This window comes from Canis lupus, chromosome 25 (assembly GCF_048164855.1).
Source record: "Canis lupus baileyi chromosome 25, mCanLup2.hap1, whole genome shotgun sequence".
NCBI classification, from domain to species: domain Eukaryota; kingdom Metazoa; phylum Chordata; class Mammalia; order Carnivora; family Canidae; genus Canis; species Canis lupus.
Genome location: NC_132862.1, coordinates 42,841,364 through 42,867,712, shown reverse-complemented (window position 1 = coordinate 42,867,712; position 26,349 = coordinate 42,841,364). Strand labels below are relative to the sequence as shown.

General features: G+C 40.3%; 1 protein-coding gene across 2 annotated transcripts in view; it reads right to left on the bottom strand.

Annotated features, from left to right (window-relative positions):
• Positions 1–5,068: 5,068 nt before the first annotated feature.
• Positions 5,069–26,349, bottom strand: part of CCDC77 (coiled-coil domain containing 77) — a 32,833-nt gene continuing 11,552 nt past the window's right edge. For both annotated transcript variants that reach the window (XM_072799464.1, XM_072799463.1), the window contains exons 5-13: positions 23,208–23,350; positions 18,623–18,722; positions 17,452–17,527; positions 15,849–15,940; positions 14,731–14,879; positions 9,377–9,596; positions 7,349–7,474; positions 7,095–7,247; positions 5,069–6,282 (exon numbers count right to left, since the gene is read on the bottom strand). In XM_072799464.1, coding sequence (XP_072655565.1) covers positions 6,136–6,282; positions 7,095–7,247; positions 7,349–7,474; positions 9,377–9,596; positions 14,731–14,879; positions 15,849–15,940; positions 17,452–17,527; positions 18,623–18,722; positions 23,208–23,350 — 1,206 coding nt within the window. In that variant the 3' untranslated portion in view covers positions 5,069–6,135. The remainder of the gene's footprint in view (positions 6,283–7,094; positions 7,248–7,348; positions 7,475–9,376; positions 9,597–14,730; positions 14,880–15,848; positions 15,941–17,451; positions 17,528–18,622; positions 18,723–23,207; positions 23,351–26,349) is intronic.

Here is a 26,349-nt window from a genome sequence, read left to right as displayed (position 1 = left end):
ACCATAAAAGAAATAATAAAGTCTGTTTCCAAGAACCAATTGGAACAGAACATTCTCATCAGGCTAAGCTATGAAGAGGTAAACCCAGTCTAGTGACTTGGGACAAGGACAGCACAACTAGTTATGTGATGAGGTTACTTTGTTTTCCTGGCCCTTCATATATTCACCACATACACGGGATGTGTGCGGTGGTAGTGGAGGATGGTCAAGGTGGGTGTTATGTATAAGGAAGCACTTTTGGAGAAAGTTAAGCACTGAGTTTTTTTTTTTTTTTTAAGATTTTATTTATTTATTCATGATAGACAGAGAGAGAGAGAGAGAGGGAGAGACACAGGCAGAGGGAGAAGCAGGCTCCAAGCCGGGAACCAGACGCGGGCCTCGATCCTGGGACTCCAGGACTGCGCCCTGGGCCAAAGGCAGGCGCCAAACCACTGAGCCACCCAGGGATCCCCTAAGCACTGAGTTCTTCGTAACTTTTATATTCCCTAGAGCTTCTAAAAATATTCTGCCTTGACAGATTCTGCACTTCAACCTGACATCTGACCCTCAAGAGAGGGCTGTTCAGTACAGGTCAGTAAGAGATATGCAGGGAGAAACCTTGCATTCCATCATCCCAGATCTTTTTAGGGGACATTTCATGCTCTCAGTTTTCCTTCAGATTATTACAAAGTGAACCTGGGGACTTTAAATCAATCTGATATATTTTTCTCATCTGGGTTCAGTCACCCTTTGCTATATATATTTTCCCATCCTAGTGGTACCTTGGCTTACTACATGGAAAATTTTGCTTTCAGTTAAGTTTTCCCTTAAATTCTATACTGTTCTTGGGGTGCCTGGCTGGCTCGGTCAGAAGAGCATACAATTCTCGATCTTGGGGTTGCGAGGTTGGGTGTAGAGATTACTTTTTAAAATAAATAAATTTTGGGATCCCTGGGTGGCGCAGCGGTTTGGCGCCTGCCTTTGGCCCAGGGCGTGATCCTGGAGACCCGGGATCGAATCCCACGTCGGGCTCCCGGTGCATGGAGCCTGCTTCTCCCTCTGCCTGTGTCTCTGCCTCGATCTCTCTCTCTGTGTGACTATCATAAATAAATTTAAAAAAAAATTTATAAAAAAAAAAAAATAAATAAAATAAAATAAATAAATTTTAAAAATAATAGTTTCCTTAAAAAAATTCAATACTGTTCTCAAGGGAGATTACTCCTACTTTATGAGAACTTTAGGAAAAGAAATCCCATAATAATCTCACCCTTAGTTGTTGGCATGATGGAAAAGCATGAGATCACCTAGGGAGGATCTTGTGGGTGACAGAGTCCTGGAAACACTGAAATTGTCGGGGTAAGGAGAAGAGAGTCAGACAAGGAGTGAACAAGACCCAGCAGACAGAGGAGTCAGAGAGGACAGAGATCTACAAAGCAGGTGGGGACAGGGAGGAATCCTCAGATGCCAGTGCTCAGGAGGTGAGGCTGGGAGGCCAGGTATGACATACAAGGAGAAGGGGCAGGATGAATTCAAGAGGGTTATGGTCAGACTGAGTAGAGAAATACAGAATCCCAAAGATGTTACAGAGGATTTGAGCAGAGAACATACAGAGAAAGAAGAGTTTTATAAGGTCATTTTTTTGGAGGAAGGAATTCATTGCTTTGCCATGAAGCAAGAAAGAGAACATAGCTATTTTCTGCAGAAGCTTATCGGGTGCTGGCCTGGCTTAGGGAGTGACACAAGAGCTCTAGGGCTGGAATGGAGAAACACTCCAGTTTAAATAAAAGAACCCCAGACAGACCTGTTCAGTCTTGACTGATTATTGAGCTTGGGGCCAAATGAAATTTTATAGAAATCTGCATGACAATACTACATTAGGCTCACTCAGATTTTAGTTCCCACTATTTAATATTTCATTATCCCTTTCTAAATGTCAAGGCAAAGAACAGTCAACATAGCAATACCAAGATTGTACAAATTTAAAATTAGCACTGATATGGCTAAATACTAAGATGCTTACTGGGTAGGATGATTGCGAGCCAAAGTTGGGGGGAAGTCACGAAACCAAGACAAGGCCCATCAGAAATATTGTGGTCCAATTTGGGAATTTGTTGAGATGCAAAAACTGTAGACTAGCCATGTCAAAATGGAGTGGTGGGAGGAAACTGGACAAAAAGGATCGTTCTGTATGATTTCTTACAACCACGTGTGAATCTAAAATTATCTAAGGAGACAGATTGACATAGATATCAATAAATGGAAGTACATGAGCTAACTGTTCAAGCATAGGATTTTATAACAAATATTTAACTAAAACAAATACATATTTAGCACACCAACTTCACATGACTCTATTACAACAACCTAAATTCCAATATTTAATTGAGTCTATTTCTCTACTTCACATTGCCATTGGTTGGTCTGTCAATACAACACATTTAGTTTAAAAAAAAAAAAAAAAGGCATAGTGGCTTGGTTTCCAAAAAGCCACGCAGTCCAAGAAGCAAAGAGGAGAGATACCAAAAAGATCTGCAAACAAAAGCAGTAATTGCTGCCATTTGATGGGTAGGCTCCCAGAAAGCTGCTATGGCAAGGGCAGTGGGTTTCTTAATAACAATCTTACTCCATTTGCTTATGTACCACTTAAGATGTGAATTTTATCATCTGGTAATTCAGAAAAACATTATGTCATCCCCAAACTGAGAGCTACCCCGTACACAATAACATGGGTATACTGTGATGCCACCTTAGGAAGTAATCAGGTAAGTGCTTCACAGGCCCAGGTTGTGTTCATTCACACTTGCTTTTTTTGTAGGATTAACTGGAAACTAAACTACCAGGCATATTCCAGGAGTGGAATACTTCACAGATTAGACCCATAAACCAATGTAGAAGCTTAAAAAACAAAAAACAAAACAAAACAAAACAAAAAAACTTTTGGAGGCACTTGGTTGGCTCAGTTGGTAGAACATGTGATTCTTTTTTTTTTTTTTAAGATTTTATTTATTTATTCATGAGAGACAGAGGGAGAAGCAGGCTCCCCAGGGGAGCCTGATGTGGGACTCCATCCCTGGACTGCAGGAGCATGCCCTTAGCCAAGGGCAGACACTCAACCGCTGAGCCACCCAGGCGCCCCAAACATGTGATTCTTGATCTCAGGGTCATGAGTTCAAGCCCCACATTGGGCCTAGAGCTTACTTTATTTTTTTAAATTTTTTTAAATTTTTAAAAATATTATATTTATTTATTCATGAGAGACACAGAGAGAGAGGCAGAAACACAGGCAGAGGGAGAAGCAGGCTCCACGCAGGGAGCCCGACGTGGGACTCGATCCCCGGTCCCCAGGATCAGGCCCCGCCGAGGCGGCGCCAGCCCGCGGAGCCACCTGGGCTGCCCTAGAGCTTACTTTAAAAACAAACAAAAAACACTTTGACATACTTTCTTTGTAGTGTCTCCCTTCACTTGGCAGCCAAACCCCCCAGGCCTTCCTCCTGCTTGTCGACCTGTTCTAGATCCATTTGGTTCTGTGCTCTTACCTACTTGGGAAGTTAGGAGGGCCCATGATGCAGACTGTGACTTGCTGGAATCCTAGACATTTTTTCATTGGCAGTCAATTCAACTCACTAAATCCATCAAGACCTTCTCCTAATGGTTCTATCACTTGTCCCTCACCAGTGTGCTTTTTTTTTTTTTTTTTTTTTTATTTATGATAGTCACAGAGAGAGAGAGAGAGAGAGAGGCAGAGACATAGGCAGAGGGAGAAGCAGGCTCCATGCACCGGGAGCCCGACGTGGGATTCGATCCCGGGTCTCCAGGATCGCGCCCTGGGCCAAAGGCAGGCGCCAAACCGCTGCGCCACCCAGGGATCCCACCAGTGTGCTCTCATCTTCCCAAACATTCCCTCTTCTCAAGCTCTCTATCACAGCAGTGCTCCATCCCACTCTCAGTGGAAGGCCTTTATTTTCTTTCTTCTGTGAAAAAGGAGGCAATCAACCCTTTAGGATTATCTACTCATCTGCTCTGTCTACTGCCATTGGGTCTGGCTCTCATTCTCCTCCAACATCTTATTCACAAATATCCCCTCCCACTCATCTATCTTCAAGTGATAGAACCAAAGGCACTAACACTTTATCTGTTTTTCCACCTATATCCTTTTTTTTTAAATTTTTATTTATTTATGATAGTCACACAGAGAGAGAGAGAGAGAGGCAGAGACACAGGCAGAGGGAGAAGCAGGCTCCATTCACTGGGAGCCTGACATGGGATTTGATCCCGGGTCTCCAGGATCAAGCCCTGGGCCAAAAGCAGGCGCTAAACCGCTGCGCCACCCAGGGATCCCCTATATCCTTTTTTTAAAGCAAACTGCTATGCATCTGGGACAATAATTGCTTATGTTCCTGGACACACTCTGGAAAGTCAGTTGATATTAGCTTAGTATATAGCATCATTCTTCTGACTCAGCCAGGACAAAAGAAAGAACTCAGGTTTTCACATTTGTGTTAAAGGAAAATGGTGATTGAACTGCCAGTAGGAAATACTACTTTTTTTTTTTTAAGAGCCTGATATATGATATGATATGATCATATTATGATAACAGATCACATTATTTTCACTAATAAATTGACCAGAAATTCCCAGAGGGATCAGTCTTGGGCTTTAGAGGGATATACATAAGGGATGGTTCTTCCTTATGTTCAACACTTAAAGAATTTTTCATTACAGTTGATGTTTTGATGCTAGGCAAAACAAAAAGGCTTATTAAAATCCTAGAATTTCACAGTAAAACCTAAATTTTTGTATAAACCCACAGACACCATGGAACAAGTAACTAAACCAGGCATTAACAAAGTTATAAATGCGGTTTTTTTTTTTTTTTTTTTTTTTTATTTATGATAGCCACAGAGAGAGAGAGAGAGAGGCAGAGACACAGGCAGAGGGAGAAGCAGGCTCCATGCACTGGGAGCCCGATGTGGGATTCGATCCCGGGTCTCCAGGATCGCGCCCTGGGCCAAAGGCAGGCGCCAAACCACTGCGCCACCCAGGGATCCCATAAATGCGGTTTTTAACAAGAAGTTATAGGAAACTAGAATCTTTTCAATTACATTTTTATTGAAAAATAGTTAATTAAAATATATACATTATTTTTTTAAAAACATGTTATTGGTAAAATAATGATCTTTCAGACAAGGATCACTGAACTTTCACTTACTCTTACCAAAGCGGCACCTTTATTTTCCTAGATGAACATTTTGCTTAAAGATAGAGGAAAGGAAGGGAGGGAGGGAGGGAGGGAGGGAGGGAGGGAGGGAAGGAAGGAAGGAAGGAAGGAAGGAAGGAAGGAAGGAAGGAAGGAAGGAAGGAAGGAAGGAAGGAAGAAAAAAAAGACTAGGGTCTCTAGTGCCCTCTGGTGTAACTTCCTGAGACTGGGTCCATAAGTAATTCAGTTAACGACAGAAGAAAGTTAAATAGCAGAATCTACTTGTTCCCATGTGATAAATTGTGATTTGCTACCTTGGGCAACCTCAGAGGATGCCTTGACTTTAGGCAGAGTTTCAACTACTGATGCTCAGTTGAGCTCATAGCCAAAAATACTTTCTTCCTGAATTTTCATCATCACTGCCTTTTTAATCTTTTTTTTTTTTAAATTTTTATTTATTTATGATAGTCACAGAGAGAGAGAGAGAGAGAGAGAGAGAGAGAGAGAGGCAGAGACACAGGCAGAGGGAGAAGCAGGCTCCATGCACCGGGAGCCTGACGTGGGATTCGATCCTGGGTCTCCAGGATCGCGCCCTGGGCCAAAGGCAGGCGCCAAACCGCTGCGCCACCCAGGGATCCCCATCACTGCCTTTTTAAAAAAAACACAAAACCCTGTCATTAGATTATAAATGGGAGAAATAATGTGGGAAAGTCTCTATGGAATTCAGGTTATAATCCAGACCAAAAATATAAAAAAGGACAGCAAAAATGATAGCTAAAGGTCAGTGTGATAGAAGGGCTCTTTTAGTGATCCCTAATTCCTAATAATAGGTATTCGTAATAACAGGTATCACTATTCTAGCCAACTCTGTGCATACAGTTTCTGGGAGAAGATGACCTTTTTGGCAGATTTCAGGAAACCGATCTATTTCATATGAGTGCCACGTTGAAATGTAAACCTCAACAGAGCCTAAGTTCATTTTCCAGACCAAAGACTTTGGACTTTAGGTTCTTCAGTTCTCCTTGTATCTTATGTGCCCGTCTATTGCTGTCACGCACCTCACATAGGATGGCAAGATCCTGGTTTGCCCGGGCATTAAGTGTTGCCTAGAGATTTGAAAAAAAAAAAAAAAAAAAAAAAAAAAAAAAAGAAGAAGAAGAAGAAATGATTATGGCACATGCCAGGGGAAAAAAAAATCAGTCACAAAGACTAGGCTACGCTGGCTCCTTTTTGGGAGACTTAGCACGTAAGAGAAATTCAACCCTTAGCTTGCTTAATGACTATATAAAGAAGGAAAGTGTAGAGAAGAATTAAAGCAGAAAAGGCATGAGACTCTGCTTTCCCATACAGTAGTAAAGAAGCTGTAAGACAATAAAAAAGCAATAATGCATAAAGAGACCAATATAAACATTACTGGTAAATTTGCCAAAGAATGAGAGAAAAGAATCCCTTTAATAATTAACCTTGTTTGGCACATAGCAATCATTTAGGATATGTGGCTGACTGGTAAAATCTCTTTAAGAAGGATTCTGAGGTACCCTGAATTCTAAATAAAGCCATGTTTGACAGGAGAAAATTCTTCCTTACTCACTCACTCACTCACTCACTCACTCTCCCCATTGGTAAAATAGACACAGTTCTTTTCATCTACTTCTTGAACTGGGAAGGATGGAGCTTTCTGCTAAGTTTAGCAGATGGAAGTACGATGGCACAGGCAAGCAATGATTTCAATCTTCTGCATCCTCCCTCTGGCGTGTACTTCAGTTGATCTTAGTGAGGCTTGAAAGATGGTGATCCACTAAGCTCTACCACGAGGGGAACCTCAGAAACATCTTTCTTCTGAGGAGCCCTCACCACCACCATGTTTCCTTACCTGCACCCCTTTTCTTCCTCTCAGTAATTCAGGGTTCACAATTACCTTATAGAGGATTTGCTCCAAGTCTTTTAGCTTCTGCCGGAGAATCTTAATATCCGTCTTAAAGCCTTCTACTTCCAAGATACGCCTATTCTCCAAGGCCTCATAGCGTCTTGTCATCACCTGTAACCGCTTCCCCATCTTGTTAGTGCGATCCTAAATATAGAGACATGGCAAGGCATTTCTGAAGATGAGGGAAGCATTCCCTGAGCCATCTGCACTTCCCACTCCATCAGAAGTGGCAGAGAATTTTGTACCTTGAAGATTTCTCTCCTCACTCCCTCTTCCTCACGAATTCGGGCAAGCTCCTCTTCTAGGGACATGCACTGCTCTTGATACATGTTGGACAATTTCTTCTCTTGTACTAACTTATCCTTTAGGGACTGCGGGTCAAAGGAAAATAAAATTACAATTTTGGTAATTCAAATAGCACTTGGGCAATGAAAGAAAGAAACGAACGGATTTCAATTAAGTCTAAAATGAGTTAAGGAACAAGACGGAAAGGAACTTTGGAGAACATCTGAAAGCCTCCTATTTCTAGATGATTCTCTTGCTTTTTTCTAAAGCATACATACTAGAAAATCTTTAAAGTAAAACAAAAGTTTTGGCTCTGAGAAGGGTCAGATAATGGAGTTCAGAACTGTCCCACATAGGATGTTAAAATATAAATTTTGGGATACATTTTTGAAGTTATTTAAATAGAATCAACAAGAACACATAACATACATGTTCCATAGAGCAGAGGAATGATCGGTAAAAACCTTAATCAGATCGTGATCCTTCCTTACACATAATCCTTCAAAGACATGCAATGTTCTTTGTTTTTTGGTTTTTTTTTTAAGATTTTATTTATTTATTCATGAGAGACACAGAGAGAGAGAGAGAGAGAGTGAGAGGCAGAGACACAAGGCAGAGGGAGAAGCAGGCTCCATGCAGGGAGCCCGACATGGGACTCGATCCTGGGTCTCCAGGATCAGGCCCCGGGCCGAAGGCGGCGCTAAACTGCTGAGCCACCTGGGCTGCTCAAAGACATGCAATGTTTAGAGTTAAATATTCTTACCAGGATTGTAAAGACCCTACAAGGCCCTTCATGACTGGCTGCTGCCCACCATCTAACCTCTTTGCTTACCACTTCCTTCTTGCTTATTCCTCTATGACCACAATATTTCTTCTCTTCCCTTTAAACTTGCTCCTCCCTTTGCCTGGAATACTCTTCCCCTAGATCTGTATGGCAAGAAGAAGACCATTTTATAGGTCTCAACTATAAAACAACACCAGATTTAACAGAGGGTCCCTGTGCTTCCCTACAAGAGTAGACTTTCAGCAACTACATATAATTTTCACATAATCTTTTAAACTCCTTAATACCACTTTTTAATAAACTATAATTTTCCCTGTTTTGTTTCTGTACCTTCTCACCCATTTAAGTTTTTATTTATTTACATAATCTTTACACCCCATGTGGGGCTTGAACTCATTACCAGAGACCAAGAGTGACTGAGCCAGCCAGGTGCTCCTCCCTTCTCTTGCCTTTTCATCCATTAAAATGTAAATGCCATGAAAGCAGACCTAGTCTAATTTATCTACTGCTGTGGCCCCAGAACCTAGGCCATAGTAGGAGTGCAATAAATATTTGTTGACTGAATAAATGAATCAATTGTTTACTTTTCTAAATCCCCAAATGCTATAATGATAAGCTACTCTCTAAAACCTATTTCGTGAGGCTGCTGCTACAACAGCTTCCTGGATCTTGTTTTTTTGTTGTTGTTGTTGTTGTTTTAAAAAGACTTATTTATTTATTAATGAGAGACACAGGCTAAGAGAGAGAGGCAGAGACATAGGCAGAGGGAGAAGCAGATTCCTCACAGGAAGCCCGATGCAGAACTCGATCTTGGATCCCAGGATCACAATCTGAGCTGAAGGCAGGTGCCCAACTGCTGAGCCACCCAGTGTCCTGCTTCCTGGATCTTTTTTTTTTTTTAAGATTTTATTTATTTATTCATGAGAGACATACAGAGAGAGAGAGAGAGAGAGAGAGAGAGAGAGGCAGAGACACAGGCAGAGGGAGAAACAGGTTCCACGCACGGAGCCCAACATGGGACTCGATCCCAGGTCTCCAGGATCAGGCCCTAGGCTGAAGGGGGTGCTAAACCGCTGAGCCACCCTGGCTGCCCATCCACTTCCTGGATCTTGTATGACAATTTTTACATTCTTTGGAATTCTCTGAGTTCTTTCAACTTTTCCAGAAAAAAATTAGTAATTTCTGTAAGACATAAGAAAACTACCTTAACATATTCATTTTGGTTACGATGAATCTCATGAACGACTGGCCAAACTTTTCCAATTTTATCTTCTTTCTTTTTACACTGTGTACTGTATTGCTTAATCTTTGACATCAAATGATCCTTTTCAAGCATCCATGACTTCTCTTTACTTTGGTTTTCAAATCTGAGTTGCAAAAAGTCTTTGGTACTCTCATAAAGAAGTTCTTGGGTGTGATGGAGACTATGAAAGAAAGTACAAATGTGGACACCAAGATGCTTACATGGTATATATGACACACAGTTATTCAAATAAAGGGAAGATACAGGTTAAAAATTGTACAGTATATAAATTCTATAAAATATCATTAGCAGTATTTAAAACACACTTAATCTGATCACTGGCAAACGTACATGTTTTACCAAAGTATAATATACCTACCTATCCATGTGCACTAGTTCTTAAAAAAAAAAAAAAAAAAAAAGATGTATTTATTTATTTATTTGAGAGAGAGAGAGAGAATGTGCACATTTGTGAGTGGCGGGGGGGCGGGGCGGGGGGGAGGGTGGGAGCAAGGGGAGGTGCAGAGGGAAAGGAAGAAAGACTCTCCAGCAGACTCTCCACTGAGTGTGGAGACTGACGTAGTGCTTGATTTCATGACCCTGAGATCATGACCTGAGCTGAAATCAAGAGTCAGACGCTTAACTGACTGTGCCACCCCAGTGCCCTACATAGATGGTCTTTATAGATGATTTCCCAAGTGCTAATTCCAGGTTATATAATTAAAAGATTTACAAAAATATTTACACATAGCCTGCACAAGTATGGGCTATTCCCTGACTGAGGGTGAACACAAGTACTTAAATATCAAAAATAGTTTTGCTTTTGTTTATGTTGTGCTCTACATGTAAACTGCCTGATATCAAATCTTGTCCTTTTCTCAAGATTAACCTCCCTCTATGGAGGGATTGTGACAAGCTCGGCCCATTTAGTTTCTCCATTCTCTGAAATTTGGTAACTCTCTACTCCTGTGTTATAATTTGACATTGGCTCATACACTATGTCTTGTTTTAACTGTCAATAGGTTTATTTTTGTTTCTCTTTTAAGATTTTATTTTTAAGTAATCCCTACACCTAATATGGGGCTCAAACTTACAACCCTGGGATCAAGAGTCACATGCTCTACTGACTGAGCCAGCCAGGCGCCCCAACATGCATATATTCTAACCTGAGCAAAAGCATATCCCTTATTTATCATTTACTTTTGCCCTGCTACCACCAGACTGTCAAGAACACTTAATAGTCAAGAACTATTAAACATATACAGAGTACAAAATAAATTCCTGCTGACTATTGAGATTTAGGAATAGGCAAATGAAGCTTCTATCTTTAAGAAAGGATATCCTTAGAAGTTAGCAACTCATCAGTTTAACATCAACACTTTCTAGAAAAATGCTGTATCATATGATCAAATTGCTTGCAAAGAATATTACATACCATGAGGCAATCATTGTAATTTCCCCCTGACCAAATAATGTCAGATAAACTTAGTTCTTTTCACGAGTAATAGGATAACAGATAAGGAGAACATGATAGCATAATGCAGGCACAAAGCAGGATAACTGTCACCAGACGAATATATACATACTCAGGTATATATGTATGTGTATGAAGAAAGAGAGACTGATTCAGTTACCACAAGATCTCTCTTGCTTTCAATGAGGTATTTTATTCTATTTTACATTATGTTCTCAATTACAAACTGGGCAAGTAATAGTCTTGTTAATGTATAAATGGTTTGAAAGTGAGACCCAAAGGACAGTCATTAAAGGCCTTGGATTTCATGTCATTCAATATCCTTAGGATGATCTATCTAATATAAGGGACTGATTATATGCTCAGATATGCAGATGATGTTAAACTAAGATGGTTATTAATATTCTAGAAGACAGATACAAAATTACAAATTACTGTGATGATTTAAAAGCACTGTTCCCTTAAAAAACAATTAACATCCAATGAAAATAAACATGTTATGCATAAGCACAGAATACCAAAAATAAAAATGAAAATGGAGAAGTGCTGGCCATATGCAAACATATTTATTCTGTGTTAAAAGAAACAGAACCTGAGCAGCCCGGGTGGCTTAGTGGTTTGGCGCCGCCTTCAGCCCGAGGTGTGATCCTGGAGAGCCAGGATCGAGTCCCATATCGGGCTCCCTGCATGGAGCCTGCTTCTCCCTCTGCCTATGTCTCTGCCTCTCTCTCTCTCTGTCTCTCATGAATAAATAAATAAAATCTTTAAAAAAAAAAAAAAAAGAAAGAAAGAAACAGAACCTGCAAGAGCCAGAAGGCATATTCTATCCTGTATTGACCAGAGTTCTTAATTTAAGATCACATCCAATTTTAATCACTTTTTTTAAACTGTCTTCTAGAATATTAATAACCATTTAAAGTAGGCTCCACTCTGGTTGTGGAGCCCAAAGCAGGGCTTGAATTTATGACCCTGAGATCAAGACTTGAGCTGAGATCACGAGCTGGATGACTGATTGAGCCACCCAGGTACCCCAATCACCATACTTTTAAGTGGAGGAAGAGGCACTAGAGAAGTTTAATATGACAAATAAAAGAAGTTAAAAAGACGTTAAAAATGTAACATAAAATTTTTTAAAAAGATTTTATTTATTTATTTGAGAGAGAAACAGAGAGAGAGTGCACACATGTACACATACCAGCAGAGGAAGAGACAGAGAGAGAGGGAGAAGCAGGTCCCCCACTGAGCAGGGAGCTCAACTCGGGGCTCAAGCCCAGGACCCTGGGATCATGACCTGAGCCAAAGGCAGATGCCCAACCAATTGAGCCATTCAGACACCCTGAAAGAAAATTTTAAATGTAGAATGTTTAGTGCAAAAAGAGGAACTCATATGCATCTTGGTAAGGATTACCAAGTACTGGAAAGATATTTATTATGTGCCTGTTATGCACACAGGGCAGGATGGAGGCCACAGTGAGCCTCTGGGGAAGAGAGAGAACTCCAAAGAAGTGATAGTAAGTGCCATCAGAGGCAAGCTAGTCATCATAGAAATGTAGGGGAGGAAAAACTGAATTCTGCCTGGGGAAGTCTTCAGAGAAGAGGTGACCATGTACAACAAAGTGCCTGCCACACTACAAGGATCCCACAAGCGAGAGATATTAGTAGTCAGAATGAAGGATACAGTGAAATACAGCAGAAGAGCTGAGGCTGAAAAGGTTAATTTGCTGCCAGAAGATGAAGACCCTAGTATTTCATGCTGAGGCCCTAGGACTTTTATCATAAGATAAATGGGGAGCTTTCACAGGTTTCTGAGCAGTTGGGCAATTCCTAACAGAGACACTAACCCGTAACAGTGAGGCAGACTGTAGAAGACAGAAGGATCAGGGATAGGATGAACAGTTAGCTTACTGTAGCGCCATAAACAAGAATAGAGCCTGGCTGGCTCAGTAGTGGGAGCACGTGACTCTTGGGTCTCAGGGTCACCAGTTTGAGCCTTATGTTGGGGGTAGAAATTACTTAAAAATAGAGAAAATCTGGGGTGCCTGGGTGGCTCAGTCAGTTAGGTGTCTGCCTTCAGCTCAGGCCATGATCCCAGGGTCCTGGAATCAAGCCTCACATCAGGTTCCTTGCTCAGCAGGGAACCTACTTCTCCTTCTGCCTGAGGCTCCCCCTGCTTGTGCTCTCTCTGTCAAATAAATATTTATAATCTTAAAAAGGGATCCCTGGATGGCGCAGCGGTTTGGCGCCTGCCTTTGGCCCAGGGCGTGATCCTGGAGACCTGGGATCGAATCCCACATCGGGCTCCCAGTGCATGGAGCCTGCTTCTCCCTCAGCCTGTGTCTCTGCCTCTCTCTCTCTCTCTCTCTATCATAAATAAATAAAAATTAAAAAAATAAAATAAAATCTTATAATCTTAAAAAAAAAAGAATAGAATAGCTTGAATCCATGTGAAAAGAATGAGAGGGAGAGAACAGATTGGAGAGGCTTCTCAGGCTCATACTCGATAGGGCTTGGAATTCAGGAATAAGAGTGGGGAATTGAAGATAATCATTAGGTTTCAAGACTGGGAAGTGGGATGGATGTAATATCATTAAACTAAATGAAAAAAAAAAAGAATGAAGTAGTAGGAACAAGGCAGTGTTTCTTGGGAAAGAAAAGCAGCTTGGTTTCAGACATGGTAAATGGGAGGTGTTTGAACATATTCAATTAAAGAGCTCCAGGGATCCCTGGGTGGCGCAGTGGTTAAGCGCCTGCCTTTGGCCCAGGGCGCGATCCTGGAGACCCGGGATCGAATCCCACGTCGGGCTTCCGGTGCATGGAGCCTGCTTCTCCCTCTGCCTGTATCTCTGACTCTCTCTCTCTCTGTGTGTGACTATCATAAATAGATAAAATAAATAAAAAAAAATAAAAAATAAAAAAAAAATAAAGAGCTCTGTACAGCAGTCTGGCCACTGGAACCACACAAAAAGCTGAGGAGGGTCAGAAGGGTAGAAGAATCAAGACAGGTGTTACAAAAATCAGAGGAAATTGGGCAGCCCCGGTGGTGCAGCAGTTTAGTGCCGCCTGCAGCCCGGGGCGTGATCCTGAGACCCTGGATCAAGTCCCACATCGGGCTCTCTGCATGGAGCCTGCTTCTCTCTTTGCCTGTGTCTCTGCCTCTCATTCTCTCTCTGTGTTTCTATGAATAAATAAATAAAATCTTTAAAAAAAATTGGAGGAAATTAATTTCAAAGAAAGGGTGATCAGAGGTACCAAATATGCAGAATGATACTAGTTACACTGAGGACTATAAAGAGATAACTGGTCATGGAAATTAAGAAGTCAGTGATGACCTGAGAAAGGGCAGACCTAGTAAACAGTGGGGATGAAATGAGACTGTGGTAAAGTGGGGAAAGGCGGGCAGGTGAGGAATAAACATAGCAAGGACAGAGAGCTTGTGGTTTTGGTATAGGTATGTAGCTGTTTTCCCCACATTTGTGAAGGACCACACAAAAGAAAAGGTCCCTGCAATATTGAGTCAGATAACATGTCAGCAGATAAGAGAACGTTTCTTTTTTTCTTTTTCTTTTTTTTTAAGAGAACGTTTCTTAATGTCTAAGATCAAGCTGAAACTCTAAAGTGGGTTAAATGCATGTGGGATACTTGCCAATTCTTCAAGAAAACAATCAACAGCACTCCTAGAGAAGCCTGGACACCCACCTATGTAGAGGCATGGGTGTTTGATGAAGACAATTTTCTCAATTCCCTTTCAGTTCCCTATGCTGCTAAAGTACAGGACTGTTAACTTTTAAGCCCCTTGGAAGAATTTACAAATCTGTCAGGTACAGCTTTCTTGAACACTCACTTTTTGGTAAGCTCTTTGATTTTGTCCTGATTCCTCTGGTGATGAACTTGTATTTCCTCAATGCGAATCCGTCTATCCTCCATGAGCCCTTCCACTTGTTCTCTAGAAAGCTTGGTCTGCTCTTCCAGCTGAGCCTGCAGTGCTTCCACCTAGACAGGTCAAAAAAAGGTATCCACTTTTGTCCTGCTTCCACTTACTTCTTAACCTCAAAAAGTGAGCCTGTTTCTAGAAAACTTTAAGAAAAGCAAAACAAAAAAATCCACAAACAAAAGAACAGCAGCAAAACAAATAGAAGAAAAATCTTAAATATATTTCTTTTTATGTAATGTCTTATAAATGGGGTTAGGCTACACAGGAGCAAGCTCTGTCCACACTAAACAAAGTACCTGTAGCACTAACAAAAAGCTAGAAAATCCAGTTTCCTCTGCCCTAAGATTCTCACTTTCCACCATCTTCCTCTTGAGATTTTTAGGACCATCTCCCTTCTAACAGACCCTAGTTGCAAAAAAATAGTATGACTTTTGTCTTCATTCTTTAACTTAAAAAGTGGAGCAAAATCAGTATCATGTAATTTCCTTCTTTGATTCTGGCTGTCATGACTCTAAACGGAGATACTGGCCAAAGGTAGAAATTATCATTTGGAGCGACGGACTCCTCTTGCGCCCCAGCAAAGACAGTAACTTGAGTGCAACTAGATGAAAAATCATGGTTGCATGTGATACACAATTACCAAGTGGTAAAAGGATGATTCATGACTTTAGAATACATGTGCTAAATAAATGGATCTATCCCCACAGGTCAATCTATCAGCAGAGACAATTAAACTCTCTGTGTCTTCCCTAGGCCAAACACAAAAGGAATTCTTACTGTATGATAGTTTTGTTGCAAACCGTTTAGCATACAAACCAAACGAACAGAAAGTTCAGAAGAGGACTTCTAGAATGGCTGAATGGAGAATAATGGTTTTAAAATATAAACTCTTAGAAATTAGGAACCTAAATTTTCTTAATCACTTGATGCCTAGGTATGATATGTGTGCAAGGAGATACTTTTATGATAACAATGGTATGTTACACAAAGCTAAACTTGTGGACAGAAACTCTTCTGGTCTGTTTTACCTGTAGGATAAGTGTTTGTACGTCTCTCTGGTATTGCTCAGAACTTTCTACCTTCTCTCTCATTACTGGTTTTCTTTTGCTTACTTTAGAATCTAAAATAGAAAACAAAAATTATTATTATTTAAAAGATATTATTTATTTATTCAAGAGAGACACAGAGAGACTTAGACAGAGGGAAAAGCAGGCTCCAGGCAGGGAGCCCGATGCAGGACTTGGGGATCACACCCTGAGCCAAAGGCAGACGCTCAGCCGCTGAGCCACTCAGGTGTCCCCAGAAAACAAAAATTAATCAACACCTTTACTTAGTTTTTCTTTCGGCTATTCAAGCTTCAGCATACCTTTGCAGAGGAGTCTGGTTTCATCCACCCAGAAGAGAAGGAAAAGAAGATAAAGGAAAGCATATGATGATTATTGTAATACTTTTTTTTTTTTTTTTTAAGATTTTATGTATTTGAGAGAGAGAGAGAGAGAGGGAACACAAGCAAAGGGAGTTACAGGGGGAAAGGGAGAAGCAGGGTCCCTGGTCAGCAGGGAGCCTGATGAAAGCTGACATCATGACTTGAATGAAAGCAGCCACCTAATTGACTGAGCCACCCAGGCACTCCTATAGTAATACTTTTTCAGATGGGAATTTCTCTAGGGATGCCTGGGTGGCTCAGCGGTTGAGCATGCCTTTGGTTCAGGGCGTGATCCCATAGTCATGGGATCGAGTTCCACATGGGGCTCCCTCCATGGAGCCTGCTTCTCCCTCTGCCTGTGTCTCTGCCTCTCTCTCTCTGTATCTCTCATGCATAAATAAATAAATCTTTTAAAAAAAAAAAAGAATGGGAATTTCTCTAAAGGAACTCTGCTAGGATGTCTCCTGGATAATAATACTCATTTTTCTAGAGACTACATTAAATTTTCCTTTGGAGCTGTGTCTATTTTCTTTGTAAAATCTTATTTAACCAGAAAAGGTAAGGAATAAGGAAAAGTAAGTCTAAACATTTGGTTATGACAGATCACCCAGTTTTCAAAAGATAAGATTATTTTAAAAATAAGCAACACTAAAATTACACTGAACAAAATTCCTAGGATGTTTCAAGAAGCTCATATTAAGAGAATAGATCTTGAAAGTTCTCATCACAAGAAGAGCAAATCTGTTACCATGTGTGGTGATGAATGTCATCTAGGTTTATTGTGATCATTTCATAACATATACAAATATTAAATCCTTATATTGTATACTTAAATATAATGCTATATGTCAATTACAATCAAATGTCAATTTTCTAAAAAATGACAGAAATAAAATTGGGATTTCTGTTAAAAAAAGAGAAAAGGGGAGAGATGGAGGATTAGAAGCTAATTAACATTCTGTGATTCCCAGAAGTTGTCCAAATCTGTTTTATGACTTATCACCTGTAAACATGTTCATTACATATTTTTTCTCCTTTAGTAAAATATAGGAAGGTTAAAGGAAAAAAGCTCAGTGAGATCTTAAATCACCAGAGGCATCATTATGAACATTCATTATCACTACATAGTAGGAAAAAAATCTAATAATATATACTGTGTTTTTGAATTCTATGTCAATGAGAATTTATAACAGTATGACTGATACCTGTTCTGAAAGCTGAGGAAAATTCATTCTGTTCACATATACCCACAGCCTGGTTAGTCTTTGAGAGAATGCTGACCTAAAGAAGCAAAAAAAAAAAAAAAAAAAACAGAAAGTATAGAATTAGTTTTCCTATAAATGTCATATTTTACTTTTTTAGCTTTACTTCTGTAGATCAAAATACTATTTATAAATCAAATTGGAAAAAAAAACCAAAAAAACAAATTGGTCAAAATTGCCATAATCCTATATGGATGTTATGCATGTTAGATACCAAAGTGGATTAAGTAACAAACTGGATAAAACTCAGTGCTGGTAATATAAACTAAAAAACTAAATTTCAGGGAATTCCTGGGTGGCACAGCGGTTTGGCGCCTGCCTTTGGCCCAGGGCGCGATCCTGGAGACCCGGGATCGAGTCCCACGTCGGGCTCCCGGTGCATGGAGCCTGCTTCTCCCTCTGCCTATGTCTCTGCCTCCCTCTCTCTCTCTGTGTGACTATCATAAATAAATAAAAATAAAAATAAATTAAATTTCAGAGTTATTTAGTAATATCTGCTAAAACAAAGGGGGGGAATCTTGGACAAGGGCCCTTAGGAAAATAACAGAAACACAAAAGCATGCATATGTAGATATGTATAAAAGAGGTCACTGAGGCAGTTTATTGAAGTGTAAAAGTGGAAAAACTATATATACATAAATATCTCTATATGAATGGAAAAAGTTTTATCTCTGGAATAAAAGATACTTCCACTTTTACATGACAGATTTCTGAGAGCTGTTCTTAATAAATGCCATATATTACTTTTGTCATCAGCATAAACTAAGATTAAATAAGAAACCTGAGTATTGCAACTTGCTCCCACACTAAGTATGATCCTGCTTTCTTCTCTAATCTCACCCAAAACATCTACTCCTTTATGCTGTAAGGTTTCCAAACAGTGAAATGGGGTAAATGATGCCACTTTCCAAGGTTTATTTGGGGGGGGAGGGGAGAAGCACAAAGCTCTTCATAATTATAGAAAATGCAAAAATGCTTTGAAGACTTAGAGATTATGACAGCTAATTCTCCTTCTATCTTCTTTAGCAAGTACTAAAATTGCTCTTATTATGGACCCCAGCCTGTGTCTTATAAATAAAGTCAGGCTTACCATGCTATACCAAAGATTACTTACTTTGTTTGGAGGTTCCTTATAAAAATAGGTCACTTCTCCAGTGTCTGTTGTGCCCACAAGAGCCAAGAGATTCTGTATCTTTTTCTTGTCTTCTAGCTCCCTGCAATTCTCATAGAAAGCACACATTGTATTTAGAGGAAGTAAAATTTTCTGTTTAAAGGACCTCCTTTCTGATTTATTTTTAAGACAATAGCAACACCAAATTAAAATTGAGTAAGATTTACTTAGACCTTAGCTCTAATTTCTGAAACATCATGTATTTATATTCAGGAATTCAGAGAGAAGGGACCAGAAAATAATTTCTTAGTTGGTTCTAAAAGAGAATTATAGTGGATGCTGGGGTACACTGCTCAGATTCTCCTTTTTAGCACTGATGGGTTCATTCCTTCAATTGCCAGTAATGTTGCAAGCTGATGGCTCACAGCTGAATCTCTCTCCAGAATTGTCCTCAGTCAAGAGGGACTGCCTTAACTGACTATATACCCAATGGACAGGCTGCACCCAGTGCCTGGCTAATGAGAGAGTAGAAAAGTCCAATTCCCTTGCTTCAATTCAGGATATCTCTGAAAGGACATCCCAGTTTCAGGGCTCCCTGTGGCAATGGCTGAGGTCTTTTGTTATTAATTATACTATAATTCAACTTCTGCCCAATCAGACTTCCCTTATTCCTTCATGGGTGGTTATTCCTAAGAGCACTCTCCAATAAATTTCCTGCAAGCAAATCTCCATTGCAGAGTCTGTTTTCCAGGGAAACCAACCTAAGATAGTTGGTATCAGAAAAGGACCAAGGAAGCAAACTCTAAAATGAGATTTCAGAGGCTGTGATATGGAGACAGTTTATAGAACATAATGTTTTTGGAGCACCTGGGTGGCTTAGCCAGTTGAGCATCCAACTCTTGATTTAGGTTCAGGTCATTATCTCACGGTCATTGGATCCAGCCCCACACTGGGCTCTGTGCTCAGCACAGAGTCAGCTGGAGAGTCCCTCCTCTTTCTCCCTATGCCCCACCCCTTGCTTGTGCTCTCTAAATAAATAAATAAAATCTCAAAAAGAAAAAAAAGAACATAGTGTTTGTTCTTAGGAACAAGACAGATGAGTGGTTAACAGGGTATAGTTTAAACAATTAAAATAAATAAAAAATGAGGTGCCTGAGTGGCTCAGTTGGTTAAGCATCCAACTGTTGATCTCAGCCCAGGTCGTGATCTCAGAGTTGTGAGTTCAAGCCCTACACTGGACTCCACGCCAGATGTGGAGCCTACTTAAAATGAATGAATGAATGAATGAGTTAATTAATTAATTAATTAAAATAAAATAAATAAAAAATGAAGGGAGGCTGAGGGCAGCTCCCTATACAAAACTACAATCTCTGACCCATTTTCTGCATCTCAGCCAGTTTTAAGACCATTACCTGACAGAGAAGCTGGATCCCCAGGAGGTAAGACTAGGTGACACCACAACAAGTATACATGATAATGAGTCCCCTAGTCTTTCCCCAAAAGATGTATGGCCATTTATTTAAGTAATTATACACTGGAGAAAAGGAAATAACCAGAGCCAGCAGGCAAGAAAAAAGGAAAAGACATCCAAAGGGAAAGAGAAGTAAAATTATCTTTGTTTACAGATGATGTGACCTTGTATGTAGAAAACCTAAGGGTTCCACAAAAAGAACAAAAGCCAAACCAAACAAACCAAAGAAATTCTATTAGAACTGATATAAGAGGGATGCTAGGTGGCTCAGTGGTTGAGTTCTGCTTTCGGCTCAGGTCATGATTCCAGACTCCTGGGATCAAGTCCCACATCAGACTCCCCACAGGGAGCCTGCTTCTCCCTCTGCCTATATCTCTGCCTCTCTCTGTGTGTCTCAAATAAATAAATAAATAAATAAATAAATAAATAAATAAATAAATAAAATCTTTAAAAAAAACCCACTGATATAAGAGAATTCAGCAAAGTAGCAAAATACAAAATTCTTCAAGCAAAAATCAGTTGCATTCGTATACATTACTGATGAACAATCTGAAAAGGAAATTAAGACAATAATTTGCTTTACAATAGCAACAAAAAGAATAAAATACTTAGGAATTAACCAAAGAAGTGAAATACTTGTATACTAAAAACACCGCTGAAAGTATTTAACACAAAAATAAATGGGGAGAAATGCTGTGTACATGGATTGGAAGACTTGATATTAAGATGTCAGTATTACTCAAAGCAATCTATAGATTCAGGGCAACTCCCATTAAATCTCAATGACATTTTTTGCAGAAATAGAAAAATCCATCCTAAAATTCATATGGAATCTCAGGGAACTCAAAATAGTTAAGATGATCTTGAAAAAGAACACAATTGGAAGATCCACACATCTCTCACTTTTTTTTTTTTTTTTAAAGATTTTATTTGTTTGACACAAAGCACAAGCAGGAGGAGTGGCAGGCAGAGGCTGAGTGAGAAGCAGGGTCCCTGCTGAGCAAGGAGCCTGATACAGGGCTCGATCCCAGGATCCTGGGATCATGACCTGAGCTGAAGGCAGACACTTAATCAACTGAGCTAGCCAGGTGCCCCAGAAGACCCACACATCTTAATTTCGAAACTTACTACAAAGTTAACTATAATCTAAACAGTGTGGTACTGACATAATGACAGACCTATAGACTGGTAGAATTGAATACACAGCCCAGAAATAAGTCCCACATGTATGGTCAAATGACTTTCAACTTTCAATGGAGAAAAAAAAGTCTTTTCAACAAATCATGCTGGGAAAACTGGATATCCAACATGCAAAAGAATGAAGATGGACAATATACAAAACAACTAACACAATATACAAAAGTTATCTTAAAACGGATCAAAGACCTACCTATAAAAGCTAAAACTATAAAACTTTTAGAAGAAAACACCTGGATGGTTCATCGTTTGAGCATCTGACTCTTAATTTCAGCTCAGGTCATGATCTCTGGGTTGTAGGATGGAGCCCTGTGTTGGGCTCTATATTGGGTGTGGAGACTGCTAAAAATTCCCTCTCTCCATCTCTCTCTGCACCACCTCCCCATCCACTCACCAGCGCTCTCTTAAAAAAAAAAAAACTATAGTGATATTGGATTTGGTAAGGATTTTTTGAATATGACACCAAAAGCAGAAACAACAAAAAGAAAAATATATTAATTGAACCTTAAGAAAATAAAAAACTTGTGCATCAAAAGGATTATCAACAGTGTAAAACAGCAACACTCTGAATGGAAGAAAACATTACAAACCACTTACCTAATATGGGATTAAATCCAGAAGACCTCTTAAAGCTACACAACAGTAAAAATCAAAGAACCCAATTCAAACATGAGCAAAGGGCTTAGACATTTCTCTAGAGAAGACACACAAAAGCTAATAAGCATATGAGAAAATGCTCAATATCACTTATCAGTAGGGAAGACAAATCAAAACAATGAGATACTATTTCACACCCATTAGGATAGTTGTTATTAAAAAGAAAACAGGGTGCCTGGGTGGCTCAGCAGTTGAGCATCTGCCTTCGGCACAGGGCATGATATCAGGGTCCCAGGATCCAGTCCCACATCGGGCTCCCTGCATGGAGCCTACTTCTCCCTCTGCCTGTGTCTCTGCCTCTCTCTCTCTGTTTTCTCATGAATAAATAAATAGAGTCTTTAAAAAATAATAATAATAAATAAAATCAAAAGACAAAACAAATGTTGGTATGGATAATAAACTGAAACTCTTGTGTACTTCTGGTGGGAATGTAAAATGGTGCAGTCACTATCAAAAACAGCAAGGTAATTCCTCAAAAATATTAAACACAGATTTAGTATTTGATTCAGCATTCCACTTCTGGGTATATAAACAAAAGAATTGAATGCAGGGACTTGTTCATTCCTGAGAGAAGTGCCAGCTCGTATCATAAGCAGATTTTTTTTTTAAAGATTTTATTTATTTATTCATGAGAGACACAGAGAAAGAGAGAGGCAAAGACACAGGCAGAGGGAGAAGCAGGCTCCATGCACCGAGAGCCCGACGTGGGATTCGATCCCAGGTCTCCAGGATCGCGCCCTGGGCCAAAGGCAGGCGCTAAACCGCTGCGCCACCCAGGGATCCCTATGTTAAGTATATTTTACCACAATCAAAAAAAATGTAGTAGTGGATGTTGTAGAATACTGCTCAGATGCCACCTTCAGGACCAAGACACCCACCACCCAAGAGCTGAGTCCTCCAGGAATTGCCCTAGGCTGAAGGGGGCTTGTCTCTCTCAAGATTACATCCCCTCTCTGGTGACAGCCTACATCCACTGAGTGATCATTGTAGGGCACAAATGGTCAACCGTTTTGCTTCTGAATGGCTATCCTGGCCTCAGAGCTCCCTGTGGGGTTGGCTGAAACCTCTGCTATCATGGAATCACAGTTCAAATCTGCTCATAGATGTTATTTCTGAAGAGTCTTCCTACTAATAACCATCCTTGCAACCATCTCAGAGTCTGCTTCCTGGGGAACACAACCTAAAAGAAGGGCCACAGAGAAATGTATCTTGTTTAGTTTAATTTAGAAATATAACCAATATTTCCCTTCTCCCACTTGGTACCTGATTCTCAGTCGGTCATTTTCTGAGTAGAGGCGTAAAACATGTTCCCGTTCCTGGAAGAGGCAGACCTGTATATCACTTAGAGCTTTCTGCAATTCAGCAATCTCTTCTTCCCTCTGCTGCAAATCCCATTCTAGTTTATGCTGGAGGAGGTGGGGACAGGAAGAAAAAGTAGTTGAAAAGATATTGCGCTTCACAGTAGGATCTCATATTGGATACGGTGAATCAGTTCATGCAGAAATATTACAAAGCGAATGGTTTCACCAACACAGAATTCAAATGACAACAACAGGTTGTGTACAGACTTGAGTTTAAAGCTACAGGGTGAAAAAAAAAATAAAGCTACAGAGTGAGTGTGATGTTTGCATATAACATAAAAGTTCTTGTATTTTCTTTTTATAAATTACAGAACCCTGTAACGCCATATGATTTACCTCTTCTAGTCACACTTCTTTTTTATTTTTTAAATTTTATTTATTTTCTTTTTGAAGATTGTATTTATTTATTCATAGAGACACAGAGAGAACAGAGAGAGAGAGAGAGAGAGAGAGAGAGAGAGGCAGAGGGAGAAACAGGCTCCATGCAGGGAGCCCGACGTGGGACTCGATCCCTGGTCTCCAAGATCACACCCCAGGCTGTAGGCGGCGCTAAACTGCTGCGCCATGGGGGCTGCCCCACACTTTATTTTATTTTATTTTATTTTATTTTATTTTATTTTATTTATTTTATTTTTTTCACACTTCTTTTTTAAATGCTTTCTATGTAAGAAGGATTACAAAATTTTGGAAAAACAAAGATAAAAAGGAATGATTCCTGCCCATAGAGTTGAAGAATTTTGTGCGGGGAGAGAGACCTGCAAACAATTAAAATGAAATAGTTATTTCATGAAAGAGTGTGCATAGAAAAATGGTAGAGGGGAAGGTATGGCAGGAGTAAAACCTCTGCAGGTTTTGGGAAGTCAGAGAACACAACCCAAAAATTGGAACGTGAAAGATGAAAACTGCTAGAGACAAGTAGAGGGTGGGTACTCTCGGGAAAGAGAGAGAAATACAGAATCATCAGAGCCTTGAGTATCTGGGTAACCCCAAGTATTACAGTGTCACTGGCATTGACAGTTAAGAGGCAGAATGGGGACGTATGAGGCCAAGGCTGGATACTGGTAAGGAGGACACTGTAATAGTTCGGGGAGACATAATAAGGTTTGAACCAGTGTGGAGGGAACAGTGATTAAGTTGTTGGAACAGATTAAGTGGCATTTAGGAAGCAGAATGAAGAGGACTCACCAAGTGCTAGAAGTAGGGGCTGGGGAGAATTGCAGGCAACAATACCATTTACTATTGGACACAGAATAAAGAAAAATTGAAGAGATGAAGAGGAGGGAGGGGATACTTTAGTGAGACATATTATGTGTGGGTAGGGTAGGAAAGGGAAGAGTTGTTCAGACACGGATGGGTTAACACGGAGATCAAGAGAAAAGTGAGTCCATGTTAGTTATTTGAATGTCATCATCTCCTATGTAGTAGTAGAAGGCACAATGAGACCATATAAGGTGGAGTCTAGAACTTTGCTATTTAAGACTAAGCTTCGAAGGGGTGCTGTTGATGGAGACTGAGAAGAATGGTCAGAAAGGTAAGATAGACACTGACTGAGAAAGGAAAAGGACATGGAAATCCACAAAGGACAAGTCTGCAGAAAGATCAACAGTGACAAACAGTCCAAAGGCCACAAAGAGAAGAGTTCATTTTGACAAGCAGGTTCCAGAGACCACAGGAGATGCAGCTTCAGTAGAGCAATGAGGACAGAGACCAAACTACAGTCAAGAGGCCACAGAGGGGAACCCTGGGTGGCGCAGCGGTTTGGCGCCTGCCTTTGGCCCAGGGCGCGATCCTGGAGACCCAGGATCGAGTCCCACGTCGGGCTCCCGGTGCATGGAGCCTGCTTCTCCCTCTGCCTATGTCTCTGCCTCTCTCTCCCTCTCTGTGTGACTATCATAAATAAATAAAAATAAAAAAAAATTAAAAAAAAAAGAGGCCACAGAGTGGGTGGTAAAGTCAAACTATTCTACAAGTGTGGTTGAGAAAAAAAAGCCATCTACGTAAGACAGTAGTTAAGAGGGGAAAGCACAACCACAGAAGGGTGTTTTCTTCTTTTAAGTCGGGAAAGACTTGAGTATGTTTATATACTGAGGACAAAGAGGTAAGTGTGAGGCAAGAAGTTAAAAACAGAACACAGAAGAGATGATGAAACAGGGTTTCTGAGGAGGAGAAAGGGATGGGGGAGGGCTAAATCAATGCAGCTTGAACAAATAGAGATTGTCCCTGAAGTAGGAAGAAAGAATGATGATGGATCGATGGATACAGATGTTGGTGACTTGTATGGATGGGCAGGAAGGGAGCATGAGTGATAGCTGGCATTTCTTCTATGAAGTAGGAAGAAGATGCCTGAGAGAAGAGGACTAAGAAGGGTTTTCAGGCTGGAGGAGGGTGAAGGTATGGCACAGATGTGCACAAGTAAGAAAAATTGCTGTATGGTGACTAAGGATATAGATGGACATGTTTAACATGAATTTATTCAGTAATGATATGTGACTGTTTCAGAACAATGGTTCTTAACTAGGGGTGATTTTGCCTATGCTCCCAGAAGAAATTGAAGCAGCGTCTGCAGGCATTTCTGATGATCACGAATGGGGAAGAGGTGTGATACTGGTGTCTAGTGAGTGGAGGCCAAGGATGCTACTAAATATTGTACAGTGGGGATCCCTGGGTGGCGCAGTGGTTTGGTGCCTGCCTTTGGCCCAGGGCGTGATCCTGGAGACCCGGGATCGAATCCCACGTCAGGCTCTCTGTGCATGGAGCCTGCTTCTCCCTCTGCCTATGTCTCTGCCTCTCTCTCTCTCTGTGACTATCATAAATAAATAAATAAATAATAAATAAATAAATAAATAAATAAATAAATATTGTACAGTGCACAGACAGTCTCCACAATAAAGGAGTACCAAGCCCCAAATGTCAGTAATGCCAAGGTTAAGAAATCCTGTGGAGGACTGGATGAAGTTATAGTTAGGGTGTGTGCTATACAAGTAGGGCAGAAGAGTAAGCAAGGGGTCATGGAGGCAGTATAGTTACTGAAGTGAAGCACAATG